The sequence below is a fragment of the Apodemus sylvaticus genome, chromosome 19 (assembly GCF_947179515.1).
Source record: "Apodemus sylvaticus chromosome 19, mApoSyl1.1, whole genome shotgun sequence".
In the NCBI taxonomy this organism is placed as follows: domain Eukaryota; kingdom Metazoa; phylum Chordata; class Mammalia; order Rodentia; family Muridae; genus Apodemus; species Apodemus sylvaticus.
The window spans coordinates 44,416,325-44,434,678 of NC_067490.1; the positions used below are offsets into that span (position 1 = coordinate 44,416,325).

Here is an 18,354-nt window from a genome sequence, read left to right on the forward strand (position 1 = left end):
TATTCCTTCTGGATAGGATTCTTATATACAGTTTTGGGATGGGCCAGGGTCTGACAGCAGGCTCTTCCCATTGGCTTGGTCTGAGAGTTTAGAAATACCTTCTCTGCATGTGGGAGGGCTTGGTGCTGCTCCTATGTGACTGACAGCCACAGACCTCTCTACTGGGGTTAGGGAGGGTAGATTGTGGGAAGCTGTAGCTACGTGACAGGAGCCAGAGGCACAAGGGGCGTGGCCAAACACCTGCCTTCCCTGCCAGACACCTGCTGGGTCACCAAGGTTTTAAGCCTGAGCTCTACCAGGGACCAGGCTGCCTCTCACAGCTCACCACCCCACAGGATTTCTGTTGCTTTTGTTGCTGTTGAAGACCAGCCTTAGTCCATGGTGATCTCATAGAATGCATGGGATTATTTCAGTCTTCTTGTATCTGTTGAGGTCTGTTTTGTGACTGATTATATAGTCAAATTTTGGAGAAGGTACCATGAGGTGCTGAGAAAAAGGTATTCTTCTGTTTAGGATGAAATGTTCTACAGATATCTGTTAAATCCATTTGGTCCATAACTTCTGTTAGTTTCAATGTGTCTCTGTTTAGTTTGAATTTCCATGATCTGTCCATTGATGAGAGAGGGGTGTTGAAGTCTCCCAGTATTATTGTGTGAGGTGCAATGTGTGCTTTGAGCTTTAGTAAAAATTTTTTGAATGTGGGTGCCCTTGCATTTGGAGCATAGATGTTCAGAATTGAGAGTTCTTCTTGGTAGATTTTTTTCCTTTGATGAGTATGAAGTGTCCTTCATCATCCTTTTTGATAACTTTTGGTTGAAAGTTGATTAGAACTTTATTAGTAGCCTCTTATTAGAATGGCTACTCCTGTAAGACCCCAAAAACCAAGGGTGCCCCAGCACCCCACACCCCGGAAGGCGACACCCAAATCACTCGCGAGAAACGGTCTCGATGCAATAGCATGAGGATTTCTTTATTCCAGAATTCTGGGTTCCATAGCCGTGCACCATGCAGGGTTAGAAGACTATGGACCCCGAGTGCCAAATTGCGACAGTTTTTATAAGTTTACGACAGAGCCCACGAATCACAAACCAATTATTTCTTAGCATGGAGAGCCCGCGAAATGGGAGCCAATTGCGACAGCTTTTATAAGTTTACAACAAAGCCCTCGAATCACAAACCAATCATTTCTTAGCATGGAGAGCCCGCGAAATGGGAGCCAATTGATTTGTACCACTCCATAGTTTTTAGGCCAATCAGTTTAAATTATTGGAGCCCACACTCAGTGGACCAATTAGTTTCCTATAATGTCTACAGCTGCGTGAACTCCTGCTTAGGGGTAATGGCATAAGTTTACAGAAGATAAGCTTAGCCCATTTCCAGTTACCCTATGGGGCCAGAATCACCTATTCAAGGCCTTTCTGCTAGGTCTAAACAAAGGGCGGGCTCTGGATTGTGACCTTTCACCTAGTTTCTAACAAAGCGAGATAGCATTTTAAACTCCTGATTTCTTGGGGTCATTAGAGTTAGGCTGTATTTTCTGTCCTTTCACTCCAGCTTGTATCCTGGGACCGTTTCCTTGAAAAATTGTTTTTCAGCCCTTTACTCTGAAGTAGCGTCTGCTTTGACATTGAGGTGTATTTCCTGTATGCAGCAAAATGCTGGGTCCTGTTTACGTATCTAGTCTGTTAGTCTAGGTCTTTTTATTGGGGAATTGGGTCCATTGATGTTAAGAGATATTAAGGAACAGTGATTGTTGTTTCCTGTTATTTTTGACGTTATTTTATGTTTTTGTGACTATCTTCTTTTGGGTTTGTTGAAAGAAGATTACTTTCTTGCATTTTCTAGGGTATAGTTTCCCTTCCTCCTTGTGTTGGTGTTTTCCTTCTATTATCCTTTGTAGGGCTGAATTTGTGGAAAGATATTGTCTAAATTTGGTTTTGTCATAAAATATCTTAGTTTCTCCATCTACGGTAATTGAGAGTTTCTGGGTATAGTAGCCTGGGCTGGCATTTGTGTTCTCTTAGGGTCTGTATAACATCTGCCGAATATCTTCTGGCTTTCATAGTCTCTGGTGAGAAGTCTGGTGTAATTCTGATAGGTCTGCCTTTATATGTTACTTGATCTTTTTCCCTTACTGCTTCTAATATTCTTTCTTTGTTTTGTGCATTTGGTGTTTCGACTGTTATGTAACAGAAGGAATTTCTGTTCTGGTCCAGTTGTTTTGGAGTTCTGTAGGCCTCTTGTATGGTTCATGGGCATCTCTTTCTTTAGGTTAGGGAAGTTTTCTTCTATAATTTTGTTGAAGATATTTACTGGCCCTTTAAGTTGGGAATCTTTGCTCTCTTCTATACCTATTATCCTTAGATTTGATTTTCTCATTGTGTCCTGGATTTGCTGGATGTTGGGGGTTACAAGCTTTTTGCATTTTGCTTTTTTTTTTTTTTTTGACTGTTGTTTCAATGTTTTCTATGGTATCTTCTGCACCTGAGATTCTCTCTTCTATCTCTTGTATTCTGTTGGTGATGCTTGCATCTATGCCTCTTGATCTCTTTTCTAGGTTTTCTATCTCCAGGGTTGTCTCACTTTGTGATTTCTTTATTATTTCTACGTCCACTTTTAGATACTAGATGATTTTGTTCAATTCCTTCACCTGTTTGTTTATGTTTTCCTGTAATTAAGGGATTTTTGTGTTTCTTCTTTAAGGGCTTCTATCTGTTTACCTGTGTCTTCCTGTATTCCTTTAAGGGAGTTATTTATGTCCTTCTTAAAGTCCTATTTATGAGATGTGATTTTAAATCAAAGTCTTGCTTTTATCCAGGGCTCACTGTGGTGGGAGAACTGGGTTCTGATGATGCCAAGTAGCCCCGGTTTCTGTTGCATTTGTTCTTGCCCTTGCCTCTCGCCATCTGGTTACCTCTGGTGTTAGCTGGTTTTTGTGTCTCTGACTGTGGCTTGTCCCTTTAAGCCTGTGTGTCAGTATTCTTGGGAGACCAGTTCTCTCCGAGAGGAATTTGGTTATGGAGAGCTATGGCTCATGGTCAGCTCCCAGGTGCATATGAAAAGAGAGAGAGTCCTGTCCCTGGCTGTTCCTTGGTTCCTGTGTCCTGATGGCTCTGGGAGGGTCCCTCTTGGGCCAGGAATTTGAGCAGAAGTGGTGGTCTTACCTGTGCTCACAGGTCCACAATCCTGGAAGACCAGCTCTCTCCTAGTGGTATTTGGGTATCAGTCCCCAATTTTTTCAGGGTTTTTTTTTTTTTTCCAAAATTGAGTAATTTGTGTACTAAATCATCTTGCTGTTTTAGAATCAATGGAGATATTTTTTCAAAAAAACAACTAATTGCTTTTCTGTTATTGATTTATGTCCTTACTTCTAAGATTTAAACATTTTTCTCTTGTTTTCTGGTTTTTGTAAGAGTTTTTGGTTAGATTGATTTTGTTGTTGCTGCTACTGCTGATATCATAATTTGATATGCAGTGTAAAGTTAACTTTCCTTATTTGTTTCTTCCTACTGATTGAAACATTCATGCTGTTGCTGGTTATTATTATTTCAAGCTAGTAAGAACTGACTGAGCACTGTTAGAAAGCCAAGTGTGTCATCTTCTTATACACATGTGTGTGCATGCGCGCGCGTGCGCGCACACACACACACACACACACGTATATACTTTTCACAGCAGGTCACCTATACTGTCAGGCCATCCAGTGGCTGCTGGGAGCCCCACCTCCTGATACTGGAGACTTTCCTCAGCAAGCTACAGCCCTTTCCCCAGACTGTCCCTTCCCTTTGTGGGCCAAGTGTCCAACATAGAAACAGGTACTATATCTGATATTTCTATAAAAAGATAAAGAGAGAAAGAATATGTTCTATGGGGGTGTGGTGAGGTATGGGGGAAGCGGGTGTCCTAGCGGGCCCATGCGGAGGCATCCCTTCCCCCTGAGGGACCAGCCACATGACAGTATAGTATAGAATAGAGTTTATTCAGGGCATGGAGAGGGGAGCTAAGACGGTAGTAGAGGCAAAGAAAGGCAGAGATAGAGAAGTAGAGGCCGGCTATGGCCATGAGTATGTAGAGGGGGGAAGGGGAGGGGGAAGGGAGGGGAAAAGGGTAAAGGGACAGAGAGCAAGAAGGGAAGAGAGTGGGAGAACAAGAGAGGGAGGAGGGGCAAGCAGCCCCTTTTATAGTGGGTCAGGCCAGCCTGGCTGTTGCCAGCTAACTGTGGGGTGGAGCTTAGACAGAATGCTAGCAGTATCTACCCACAGCATAGTGCCAGTATTAACAGCCTATCTCCCTGGGGCCAGCTGAGAGGCCATGGCCTCTGGAACTGGAGACCGCTGCCTCAGAAAAGGGTTGCTTGCCTTCTTGCTTGCTTTAGAGTCACTGGCAATATATCCTAACTTTGCTACAATATCTTTATTGTTTTCTGCTGACACATGTTTACCTGTGTGAATGTCATGGCCCTTGTCTGAACAACTCACAGCCATGAGTTCTGGGCCCCTGAACTCACTCTCAGATCTTCTTGAGAATCCAAGCACACATTCTTCTAATGCTCAGCTCAAGTTCTTAGCAAGGTTTTACCCACAGATGGAAAAGCAATCAGTGGCATGTCCGCAATTAACAAGAGGTCCTGAGACTTTCATCAAGAAGAGAAGTAGAATTCAGACAAGGGTAAATTAGCATCTGGTATCCTGGTGCTCTTAAATGTGGTCTCCCAAGAAGTCAGTGTCTCTTTTGGAATTTAGGAGGAAAAATATATGATTTAAAAAGAATAAAACCACGATTGCACACAATGTGTGGCATACGTGGGCATGTGTGTATGTGTATGTGCGTGTGTGTGCACGTGTGTGTGTGTGTGTGTGTGTGTGTGTGTGTGTGTGTAATTCAGGAATTCATAGACCTGGAGGAACAATGAACTTCACCTTCACTCTGACCACTCCTCCCTAGTGGTCCTGCCTGCCTCCTGCCCAATCCAGCCTCTCTGGACTCTTGTTTGTGAGTGGAAGTATTCATCTTGTTGTATGACTCCTTCCTTCGATGCTTTATTTTGTTCGCCATCACTCCTGGATGCTCTAGCCCCTCCCCTGCCTCCTTAACAGAATCCTTCCTTAACTCCATTTCCATACCAACACACGGGCTTCCTGTCACGGCCCCTCTCTCTCTTGCGACTCAGTGGCCAATGGTCCTTCTCCCATCTTCTAGCAGGTGCTGGAGTAACACAAAGGCAACACCTTCCCTATCACAGAGAATAGTGTCCCCGAGCCCCGGAAAGAAATTTAGGTTTGTTTGTTTGATTTTAGTCTCTGCAGAAGAGTTGATAGAAGAGGTGACTGAAAACCACCCAGAGGTGTTTGCCATGATGGAGGATACTCTGAGACATGCCAAGGAATTGAACTTTGAGCAACCACACGATAAACAGGCTGAAATACTGGAGGAAATCATCAAAGAGGTGAAAATTTTATTTATTTAATTATTATCATTTAATGTTTATCTTTGACTTAGCAACTAAGAGCATGTTAATCTGGTATGCGTCTAATTGTGTTAAAGTCTTACTTTACTGTGGTCTTCATGTTTATATATCTTTTCGTCCAGTTAATTTCTTATTGTAGGGTTCTGTAGCTACATACTAATGGCGGGTTCTCTGGAAGGAGAGATAGGAATAGGAACAAGGTGGCAAGAGTAGACACGTGGAGACAGACATGGCTTCTGGTTCAAGACTCAACCTTTAATGCATCTCTCCCAAGATAAAAAGGCAGGACAGGCCCCTCACCCCAGACTCCAGGCTGAGTTCTGGGAAAGTCTGGTGTCTGGTGGTTCTTGGCTCCACGGCTCAGGCATCTGGACAGGTCACCTGCTTAATTCAGGAATTCATAGATCTGGAGGAACAATGAACTTCACCTTCACTCTGAGCACACCTCCCTAGGTGGAGCAGGATCCTGACTAGCACAAGGTTCCCCACTCAACAAAGGCTGGGAGAGGAAGTTCACCTTGACCAATGTCAAGTACACTCTGAGCACTCTACCCTAGGATAAAAATTCCTGCTGTAACCTACTTCCCTATTATGCCCTATTATGTCAGATTCCTGCCCGAAGCCCTTGTCCTTGGCCTATGTCAAGTTCCTACCAAGTGGCATGACACCCCAATCTGGCTCTGTACATCTTATATTTCTTTTTTTTTTTTTTGAGAATTTTACACATGAGTACAATGAAATTGTAAGTGACATAAAAACTAACTACTGTGGAAAAGATTTCAACAAAGTAAGACTTACATGATAAAACAAGATGAAGCCATTACATTTTAAAAAGTTGAAAGCAGGGCTGGTGAGGGGGCTCACTCGCCGTGCAAGCCTGGTGACTGGAGTTCCAGCTCCAGACCCCTCGGTGAAGGCAAGAACCAGCTCCTGAAAGCTGTCCTCTGACGTCAGGGGGTCACACCACAGCACATACACCTGCCCGCACTCACAGACAACAGCAATAAAGCATTATATCACAGGCATTCTAATTTACATCTTAATATTATTTTCATTTTTATATTTTTGAAACTTGGCAACTAATATTTTTTATTAGTGATCACTTCTATTTCTTCTTTACTGCTTCTCTTTTGTTTCTATATTCTCTTGTGTGAAATCTTTCAAAGTTTAAGGTTTTTTTTTTTCATTTTCCAAAAGACTTTTTTTTTCAGATAAAAAAAAAAAAAAAAAACTAAGGTTTTCAGGATTCAATTCTACATCAGCCCAGGGATTTTATTGTCCCTGTTGATAGTCCCTTGTGAGTTCTAACATTGTGCAGCTCCTGAGAGCACAGAGACATGTTGAGAGCCCCCAGCTGCTGTAGTTGCAGGCCCCTGTCACTGGTTTCCACATCTGTGCAGAGGCTGTAACTGAGGGGAGGGGACCTGCCAGAGCTGGTATTCACTTCCGCTGCCATGAGAAACCCTCCCCTCTCACACTGGAGAGAGAACAAGACTGGCACCAGAATGTGGAGCTGCAGAAGGAGCCCGCTCCTCCAACAGTGATCGATAGATCAGGAGCACATGCTGGAGATGCAGCTCGGAGCCCGGGCCGCCTCCTGGCTCCAGATGCACTCGGTGCTATAGCTCCATAGCACAGCAAGGCTCACTGTTGTGTTTAGTAAAGGCTTCTGTTCCCTGTTTTTAAAACTAGCAAAATTTGGTTTTTATGACTTCAGAACTGAGCCTCTCTTTTTAAATTTTATTTTTATTTATTTACATTTTATTTTCTTCTCAAAGGAAGGACTGCCAAGGTGCCTGTTGGAGTTCTACAAGATAGCATCATAAATCTGTGACCTGTCGCCTTACCATTATGCTATCCATGTGCATTTTCACAGGAAACAGAAGATAACAAGAATAGGTTCCCTGGTGCCCCAAAATATGGAGGATGGATTGTGGAGAACTTACCTTTAATACGAGAACTGTGGTCGTCCTTAATAGAAAAAGCACTTATACCTGATTTGGTTGTCTATTTATCAGATACAGAAAGCAACGGTTGGTAAAGATTTATCACTTCAATTTCAAATAAAATGTTTATTGCGGAACAGTTAGTTTGGTTAAAATAGAAAATGGAGAACTCTTCCTTAGGTATAGATACCAGCCCTACTACAACTGCAGCTATGTCTATAGGAGCTAAAGATGGCAAGACAGGGACTTGAAGGGAAATGTGTATGTCTGCATAGTCAGGGGCTGTTTTATAGTTAATTTCCAACACAGATCACACACTGTGCAGTTCCTCCCGCTGAGAAAGTGACCCCCACCATGTGCTAAGCCACTGAGCCTTCTGGAGGACCTCAGTGCTTGTTCTCTGGAGCTGGGAATTCAGCATCCCTTCTCAGTCAGTAGCTGTACCGTGTAAACGAACTCCATGTACAATCCTGAAGCTGCCGTCAATGCTGATGCTAAATTTAAATAGCCTACCACTTCAGCTCTTAAGAAAACATATTGGAGAGATGGCAGAGTGAAGGTTGGTGCAGCCAAACCTGAAAACCCGAGTTCAATGTTCATGATCCATGCAGTAGGAGAAAGCCAACTCTTGTAAGTCGTCCTCTGCCCACATGCCTGTGTGTGCACACATACATGTATACATACACGCATACATACGTGTAAACGCATGCATGCATACATACATGCATATATAAGCATGTAAAACATTATAATATTTGAAATAAGAGCTTTGTGGGGGAATATGTCTTTTCATCCTTTCATTATTTATTACATATTAGCATATTCCTTTCAAAAAGGATTTAAGATAGACTCCTAAAATTTTAAAGATTCAGGGATGTTTGGATAAGGACTTGAAGGGAAATGTGTATGTCTGCATAGTCAGGGGCTGTTTTATAGTTAATTTCCAACACAGATCACACACTATGCAACTTGAAAATAAATTTCTTTTTTCTTTACCTGTATTTCAGGAAAAAATGTGTTAAATAGAATGTATTTAAAGAATAAGGCAGAAATTGATGCTAAGATTTTAGAAAGATTGCAAGAAGAACTTCAAGCCAAAAAAAGAGAGGAGGAGGAAATAAGGTAAGCTGTGTTGAGAACCATGAAATGGAGCTGCACATCGCATGCCTTCAAAGACTTTATCTTGATTTGCATGCATGTGTGTGTCGCTTACGTGTAGGTGCTCACTGAGGGCAGCAGAGGGCACTGGCTCGCTTGGAGCTGAAGTTACAGGGATGCTGGGAACCAAACTCAGGTCCCTTACAGGAGCAGCAAGCACTGTTAGCCACTGAGCCTCTTCTCCAGCCCATATCATCTAGGATAGTCTAAAGGCTAGCAGGTGACTTTTCTGAAGGTGGCCCACTGGTTTTGCATGGACTACAATGGGTGAAGAGACAAGGCCCTGAGAGACTTCATCTCTGGATTAATTCTTGCTGCTGATATGCCTTTTCTGTTATTATTAAATTACTATAATAATCCCTATCATAAGCCCACCTTATCGAGCAAGTTTTCCACAGATCCATGAAGATGTGCTGTTTTATAGTGATGCTATGTAGACAAATAGATGATTTCTTATTTCCTAATAATGATTCTATAAAATTCCTAAACTTAGACAAATAATTTTGAAACCCTCTATAAGAAAAGCTGTATTTAGGGCTATATAAACCTTCATTGTGTCACAAGCTATTTGCACTATGATAAAGACAGACATGAAAGAAATTTATAACCAAGGAACACATTCCTTTTAAGCTGTAAAACCATCATCTGACAGGCAAAAGCCATAAAAGGAAATGAACAATTTATTGAAGTGCAAGAACAGAAGACAAAATAGTGACTGGTTTATCCATACAAAGCTTCAATACTAATGAGACACTACGCAGCTGAATCGCCCCTTGACAAACCTGTGCTAATTGAGACATAAAAATTATAGTTTTAAACTCTCAGTAATCCCGTGGAGCTATCAGATGATGAATGTTTAGTTGAATAGCTAGTCTTACTGGAAACACATGTAAACATCTCTATTGTTACTTCTTATTCAATTTATGATTTGGATTTATGTTTGAACTCGTGAACTTTAAAAAAAAAAGTATGCTGGGAATGCCATGAGGTCATGCCTCCCAAAAAGCACAAGAACTGGGAACGATGATAAAGGAGAAAAGAGCGTAGAAGACGGCACGGCAGAGTCCAGCAGAGCAGAGAGAGGGGGCTTCATCCTACCATGCAACAGGGCTTTTCTCCTTAACAGCAGGTTTCCTGTTACTGACAAGGACGGGGCTTTTTCTTGCTCTATAATAAAATAGAAGTTTTTTTCTTTCTCTGAGCAATAAAGGTTGGAGCTTACTTTTCATCCAGAACAAGTGAGTTCTTTCTGTGCTGTCACTTGCCCACGCAGGCTTTTGCTCCATCCACCATAGATAGATAGATAGATAGATAGATACATACATACATACATACATAGATACATACATACATACATACATAAATACATATATACATACACACATACATGCATACATATATATAAGTATAGATATATGTAAGTATAAGTGTGTGTGTGTGTGTGTGTGTGTGTGTGTGTCTACGTATGTAAATTGATGAGGCAGGTGACTGGGCCTAACCAAATTATATATGTGTATGATATGTGTGTGAATGTATGTGTGAATGTATGTGTGTTTCTGTGCATATCGCCAATTAAAAGAGCTTCATTCTGCAAGGGAGACTTTCTCCAGCTGACAAGGAGTTAAATAAACTGCTGGGAAAGAACAAAAGAACCTCTTTCCTTAATCCCCTGCTATTTAACAGTAGAATATTAATCGCCAGGGACCTGTAGCTTCTGGCCTCAGAAAAAGTTGAGAGTCAAGACAGGTAAACATTATTTAATAATAAGCAGCCTTTACTTTTGCAAAACCAAGTTTTTCCCCCACCACCTTGGCTGCTTTCCAGAGAGAAGCAGTGCTTGGGCAGGCTCCTGGCACTGTGATGTTCATAGAAGCTCACAGGTGATGCTTATAAAATGTCTCTAATGTCAGAAAGATTGTCTATCACTGAGGAAAATCCTATTGAGTTACAAGGGAAACAGAAGGCTCGTGAATTTCTACACAGTCCATCTCAAGTATTCTTTACTAGCCAACTGGAAAAAAAAAACAAACAAACAGATTCCACACGGACACACATGCACAAACACACATGCACATACACAGGTACATGCACAAACATATATGCACAAACACACGTGTGCACACACAAACACATGGCACATCTATCTGTGGTTTTTAATAACTAGAATCCATATACTAAAACAATAATGCAACATAACATAGATAAAAATATGCCATGTGGTATAACTAAAAGAAAACTCTGCCTCACCTCCATGGAAGGAAAGAACTGATTATTTACATTTTACAAGTTTATCATAGGTTTGTTCTCTGCTCTGAGTGTAAGGAAATGCTTTTAAAACTGCAAACAGCCCTCAGAGCTAAGGCTCAAGACTAACCTTTAACAAACTGTGAAGTTCTTCACAAAATAGGAACGGGAAACGGGGACCTAACTAGTTTTTCCTTGCTGAAATATGCTCTTAGGAAGAAGGAAAAAACACAGAAAGGAAGGAAGGAAGGAAGGAAGGAAGGAAGGAAGGAAGGAAGGAAGGAAGGAAGGAAGGAAGGAAGGAAGGAAGGAAGGAAAAACTGAATGGGGGAAGGGCTTGGAAATGGTCCACTGGCAAAGAGCACATGCTAAAAATTGTACTCGGTTTAACGATTACAACAGAAGCAATTACCACTCCCACAAACCTGATGGTCCGGGTGTCCTTATGAGGACATGTGGACAATGATCCTTGGTAACTGCAGTGCTGGTCACCTGCTCTTCAGCAACAGCCCATTTCTGCATCACGATTTTCCAGTTTGCCAGGCTGATGAAGGGTCTGTCCTTTTTCAGTTAGTTTGCTGAGTGGTCCCCTGCAGAGGGGATCAGCTTTCTGTGTCTTCTGCATTTCTCTGTCGCTTCCTTCCTTGCATCCTGCCTTTCATGTGGGAGCTGCTCTTACTCAGATCAGATCTTTATCAATTTTGATGGAACCCATAGCCTTTCATCACCTGTGGAAATAAAGACAAAAACCTCTTCCCCAGACTTCCATTCTGAGGTTAAAACATGGTTTAAGTATGCAGGTTAGTCTGATTCAGTATTCTGTGTGTTTGTTTGCTTGCCTGCTTGCTTGTTCATTTATTTGTTTGCACAGCCCAGCGTCTCTCAGCAGCTGCTGTTCCTGCATCATTGGCATTCAAAACAATTCAGCTAATAAAGCTAACAATTCAGCCTGTTTCTGGGAGTTCTTCTTCCCCTTGCTGTTTATTAAGCATCTCCTTTAAGGTACACTTAAATCTTTTTATAACTGCTTGACCTATCAGATTGTGTGTTGTCAGGGGCCAGCGCCAACAGTGTATTCCGCAATCCATGGAGGGTATTAATGTTAAGCAGGCACACACACATTCACCTTCACCCCATACACCACACACACACACACACACACATGCACACACATATATACACATACATTCATATCACACATATATTCACACATACACATGTGCACACACATACACATACACACACACATTCATACCACACACACCCATGCATACACACACCCATGCATACACATACACATGCATACATACACATACACACACATTCAGATCACACACACATTCATACCACACACACATGCACACACATACACACACATACACACACATATACACACATTCACACTATACACACACATTCACAACACACACATTCAGATCACACACACATTCACAACACACCACACACACACATTCACAACACACACATATACATACACATACATTCACAACATACACACACACATTCACAACACACACACATACACATTCACAATACACACACACACATACATTCACACCACACACACACATAACACACATACACATGATGGATGAAGCAAGGCTCCAACAAGCTCCAAACACTTTATTTCTTCTCCCACAGCTTATATATTCCAGCAAAATCTTTCATGCAATATAAAAATTATAATGTGGTTGCATTCTAAGTGAATAAATATAATAAGCACACATTTTTAAAAAGCATATTTCCAATACACTTACATAATTAGACATCTTACGTATTGCAGGTAAACATTTCCCAAGAACCCACATACATTTCATGATTATGTAACTTATTTAGATTAACAAAGTATAAGCAAGCAAGGTATTTTATTCCCAGCCAGTTCTCTTACCGGCAGGCTGCAGCTTTCGGTTACAAAGAAAGGATCAATTATTTTATCTATCTTAAAAAGTAACCTTATAAAAAAAAACTTAAAAGAATCACAAATATAAATTAGCAAATGCCCTTAGGGAGTTTTTCCATATTTAAAGAATTATCTCAGAAAGAGGTTCCTATTGGTAAAGAATTACCCTGCATATCTCTGACTGATCTGTACTCATTAGTGCACTGTCTACGCTTACCAAACCTTCTACAAATCCCAGAAGGCTGAGCTCTTCTAGAAATACCTTAGGAATGCCTTATCTATAATCCCTTTTCAAATGTTCTTGTCTCCCACAGTTAAAAAATAACAGACATTTTGATATGTAGGATTATTGGCCATTGCTTGTGCAATTACATAGGGCCAATATCAGCAGTACTTCTAATCCTTTTATCCATGGGTAAAGTTTTCTTCATTCAAGATCTTGAATTTCTTCTTGATCAAGTTTTAAAAGGTCTAAAAATTTTACACTCTGAATTTGCAATTTCAAAACTAAAATTTTAATTAATACCTGTCTTGAATCTGGATCTGATGTTTTCCTGCTTATAGATTACATTATTCTATGTAAGAAGTCAATAAAAGTCTCTCTGGAGCTTTTCATCAGACTTTTATTTGTTCCTCTACCTTATTCCAGGCTCTAAAAGCTACTAAAGTACATTGTATAGCAATTGAGTCATCAAATTGCATCTGCTGTCTTAAATCAGCAAATTGACTGATTTATCATCATTTGACGATATTAACATCTTTAGATCTATTATGATTATCCATAATTGCAGCTTCTTCTCACCACCAAGTCTGCCATTATGCTTGAAAATCATCTCCCTGTACAGCTGCTGCTAAATTTTTTCAGTCTTCAGGGATAATCCTGTTTTGGGCAGCCCAGGTATTTAACATCTGTCTCACATAGGGTGAGTGCATTCCATATGTTATTACTGATTTTCCAAAATGTTTAAGATCTTGTAGTTTAATAGGATTCCAGACTAGATCGTTTTGTGAATTTTCACCATTTTCTGGCATTTGTTCCTAGGTAGCTGGGAAAGCCAGTGGGGATGGTCACCTTTCCTCAATTTCATTAAGAGGTGGCTCTGTAAGTTCCATAAGCTGTCTATCTTAATCCTTGATTTCATTAGGTACCAGAGGTTCACAAGTAGGTACTTCCTGTTCTCTTATCTCTCAAGTCTTCCATATTATCATAACTAACTTTTCTTGATGTACAACCATTTTTGTTGTTGTATGATTATTTTTTCAAGAGGAAATATATAAAGATTGTAAGTGAAAATAGGGAAAAGTTTACTCTGGTGGTCAGAGTTGCAATAAGTACTACAATGGCTTTTTCAAGTAATAGTTTTATCTCCTCAACTCCCCTTGGTCTTTCAGGATCTGAAATGGAGTTTCCCAAATTTTTTATTCAAGAAAAGTCTGTCCATATAATTAAAATTTTCTTTTGGGGTGGCTTACTGTGATTCACTATCTCAGAGGCTCCTGCATCTTTCCTTGTTCTTGGCTCTAAGCTCTAGAGACTTGTCTGGATTCCAGCCAGAGGGATTAAAAGTGTGTACTAAGGGTGTGTCTGTATTCCAGCCTGATAACATAGACCAGAGTAATCACATTGCTGAATTAAAATTCCTCTACACAAAGGATTCACAGCTCAGTAAATCTATTGATAACTTTGTCCCTCAGCTGCCTTCCTAGCCCCTTCTGGCATGATGGAATCTAGCTAGTAGCAAAGAACTCTATATCTCAGTTCCAACTTGACTTCTCTGTGACCTGTAACCAAAGTATACGGTTTCTTCAGCAATAGGATCTTACCATCTAGTTGTAGTGGGAAACCAAGAGCAATGGCAGATGCCTGTGTTGTTGGGGGTGGAACCTTTGGGGCCTTCCTGATCAACAACTCAGTAGGGAGGTACCCCAAATCTGGCAACAGGGATCTTCACTTAACAATCCATGACTTCTGGGAAGAGTATGACCATGGTTCCCCCAGATAATAGATAAAATCTTAATGTAAAATTACAACAAAACTCATCTATCAGCTGGTGATATGCTAATTTTAAACAAATAAAAATAAATGTATATATAACTTTTTAGAACTGTTATGTCCTCTGTTTCCCAAAGTATTTTTCTCTTCCTGTCTTTTACTATCTAGAATTTTCTATTTCTGCAATTTCTACTCATTTAACTAGAATTTTTCACATGTCCATAAGCTTCTTAATGCTTGAAATGACATATGCTTCTCTAGGTTTCCATATGATGATTTTTAAAACTCAACAGTAGACATTTCATTTTTTTTAAAAAAAAGTGTTTTTTTATATACTACAGAAAATAAAGCCTGAAACAGCAAGGAAGAGATGCCTCACAGACACATCCAAAGGCATTGCAGACTGATCAACATGGAGACAAGCATAGCAGGATTAAGACATCATAGGTCAAAGATCTAAAATCACGTTAGATTCTACAATTTTTCCAGCAGTCATTTGTACACAGTCCAGTTAAATGGCAAGATAGTCAGCCATCATTGTTTCAAATGATTTATAGGTTCTTTCTCGGCCTGGCTCGAGATCTAGAGTCTTCCAATCCACATTCTTTATCTAGGTTTAAGACAAAGGAAATTGTCATAAACAGTCTCGTCCAGAGCCACCTGATTCAGATGTCAAAACAGAAGGGAAAGGAGACTGGTGAAGAGGACTCAGTGGTCGGCATGGTCTGGGCCATAAACCAGGAGGATCCCAGGACCGGTGGGTGGAGTGCAGGATACAGTGAGAGAACCTTAAACAGAAACAAAGTAGTAGTGTCTTCCAAAGAGAAGAGATGTCACTGGCTTCCAAAGAAGGAAAAGCAGACACAAAATCATACCACATGGCTTTTTGAAGTACTGTATCTCCAGAGGCTGCTGCTGGCACTTCTTAGCCTTCTGTTCTTTGTTTCCTATTGATAAATACTCAAATGTTTTTGTGAGATGCACTCACAAAACTTTTCACATGTTTCTTTGTGCAGTGGTGTGCCTATTTTTAAATTCCTAAGCTTAACTCTTTAATTTTTTTTTAAAGGCCTCTATCATCTTTCTTTGTTTTCTTTTGGGTTTTTTGTTTTGTTTTATTTGGGGGGATTTTTTTATTGAATATTTTCTATTTAAATTATTTCAAATGTTATCCCCTTTCCCAGTTTTCCACCTCCCTGAAACCCCCTATCCCATCCCTCCTCCCCCTACTTCTATGAGGGTGTTCCTTCACCCACCCCGCTCCCACTTCCCCGCCCTCAATTCCTCTACATTGGGGCATCTATCGAGCCTTCAGAGGACCAAGGACCTCTCCTCCCATTGATGCCTGACAAGGCATTCCTCTGCTACATATGCAGCTGGAGCCATGTGTACTCCTTAGTTGGTGGTCTAGTCCCTGGGAGCTATTGGGGGTGGGGTTGGGGGGTCTGGTTGGTTGATATTGTTGTTCTTCCTGTCGGGTAGCAAACCACTTCAGCTCCTTCAGTCCTTTTTTGACTCCTCCATTGGCACTCAGTCCAATGGTTGGCTGTGAGCATCCACCTCTGTATTTGTCAGGCTCTGGCAGGGTCTCTCAGGAGACAGCTATATCAGGCTCCTCTCACCAAGCATTTCGTGGCATCCACAATAGTGTCGGGTTTGGTGATTGTTTATGGGATGAATTCTCAGGTGGGGCAGTCTCTGGATGGCCTTTCCTTCAGCCTCTACTCCACACTTTATCTCCATATTTGCTCCCATGAGTATTTTGTTCCCCCTTTCTAAGAAGGACTGAAGCACCCACACTTTGGTCTTCCTTCTTCTTGAGCTTCATGTGGTCTGTGAATTGCACCTTGGGTATTCCGAGCTTTTGGGCAAATATCCATTTATCAGTGAGTGCATACCATGTGTGTTCTTTTGTGATTGGGTTAACGCACTCAGGATGATACTTTCTAGTTGCATCCATTTGCCTAAGAATTTCATGAATTCATCATTTTTAATAGCTGAGTAGTACTCCATTGTTTAAATGTACCACATTTTCTGTATCCAATTCTCTGTTGAGGTCCATCTGGGTTCTTTCCAGCTTCTGGCTATTATAAATAAGGCTGCTATGAACATAGTGGAGCATGTGTCCTTGTTATATGTTGGAGAATCTTTTGGGTATATGCCCAGGAGTGGTATAGCTGGTCCTTAAGGACTTCCACATAAAACCAGATACACTGAAGCTTATTGAGGAGAAAGTGGGGAAGAGCACGTGGGCACAGGGGAAATTTCCTGAACAAAACACCTTATGCTCTAAAATCAAGATTCAACAAATTGGACCTCATAAAATTGAAAAGCTCCTATAAGGCAAAGGACACTGTCAATAGGACAAAACAGCAACCAACAGATTGGGAAAAGATCTTTACCAATCCTACATCCAATAGAAGGCTAATATCCAATATATACAAAGAATCCAAGTAGTTAGACTCTAGAGAACCAAATAACTCTATGAAAAATGGAGAACAGTGTTAAACAGAGAATTCTCAACTGAGGAAACTCAAATGGCCAATCAACTAAAGAAGTGTTCAACATTCTTAGTCATCAGGGAAATGCAAATCAAAACCACCCTGAGATTCCACCTCACACCAGTCAGAATGTCTAAGATCAAAAACTCAGGTGACAACAGATGCTGGCGAGGAGGTGGAGAAAGAGGAACAATCCTCCATTGCTGGTGGGGTTGCAAGCTGGTACCACCACTCTGGAAATCAGTCTGGCGGTTCCTCAGAAAAATCTCTTTAATTTTTAATGCGAAAGGCCTTTCTCCCCACGTCTTACTGGTTTTCCATTTACCTACTTTCACCACTGTTAGTAAAGATCGGGTGCTTCAGGCTCTGTGGTATACGCATTCCCTCTAGCCCTGCAGCTTCATTCTCAGAGGCTCTCGAAATCTCATCATTATGGGATGAGTGCTGTAGTTCAGTGCGACAGTGCCTGCCTAGTGAAAACTGGGTGCAAAGTGTTGTAATCATTTTCTAATCTTAATTACAATCATTCAGTTCCCAGTAAAAGACACAAAACTTTTATACTTTATAATATAAAATATATTTTATAATAATACTTAAAAGCACTAGAGCTGGGCCATTATGTCTACTTCTCAACCAGTAACCCCAAGGAATCACAGGCCATATGTCACCTTGGCCACTCTGACTCTGACTAGCCAGCCCACAGGGCCAGTTCTCACAACTGCTTACCCCATAGCATCTTCTCCACCCTCCACCTTCTCTCCTCTTCTCCCTTGTGGTCTCCTGCCTCAGAGTCCAATCCCAGAAACCTAAACTCCATCCATCTATCTTTTGCCCAGAGATAGCCTGTCAGCATCTTTATTCAACCAATAGTTTTTAAATAAGGAACAAGGTCACATAGCACTTGCTTGTCTCTGTGGGCAACTGGCCTTGGGGACCAGTATTTAACATTACAATACAATACAATACAAGCAAAAGACCCAAACCCCAAACAGCAGAACATTCATCATTTGTGTGTTAAAACATTTTTTAACTATGCGTTTTAAAATGTAACTATACACACACACATATGGAGAGTGATGTGCACTTGTGGGTAGCCTTGGTGTCTAGACGAGAGCTTTAGATGC

General features: G+C 41.0%; 1 protein-coding gene across 1 annotated transcript in view; it reads left to right on the forward strand.

The window, feature by feature from the left end:
- The window catches only part of Ak9 (adenylate kinase 9), a 136,048-nt gene that overhangs the window by 44,340 nt on the left and 73,354 nt on the right, over positions 1–18,354 (forward strand). The window contains exons 15-17 of the mRNA XM_052164535.1: positions 5,298–5,446; positions 7,344–7,500; positions 8,421–8,535. Of these exons, the coding sequence (XP_052020495.1) occupies positions 5,298–5,446; positions 7,344–7,500; positions 8,421–8,535 (421 nt within the window). The remainder of the gene's footprint in view (positions 1–5,297; positions 5,447–7,343; positions 7,501–8,420; positions 8,536–18,354) is intronic.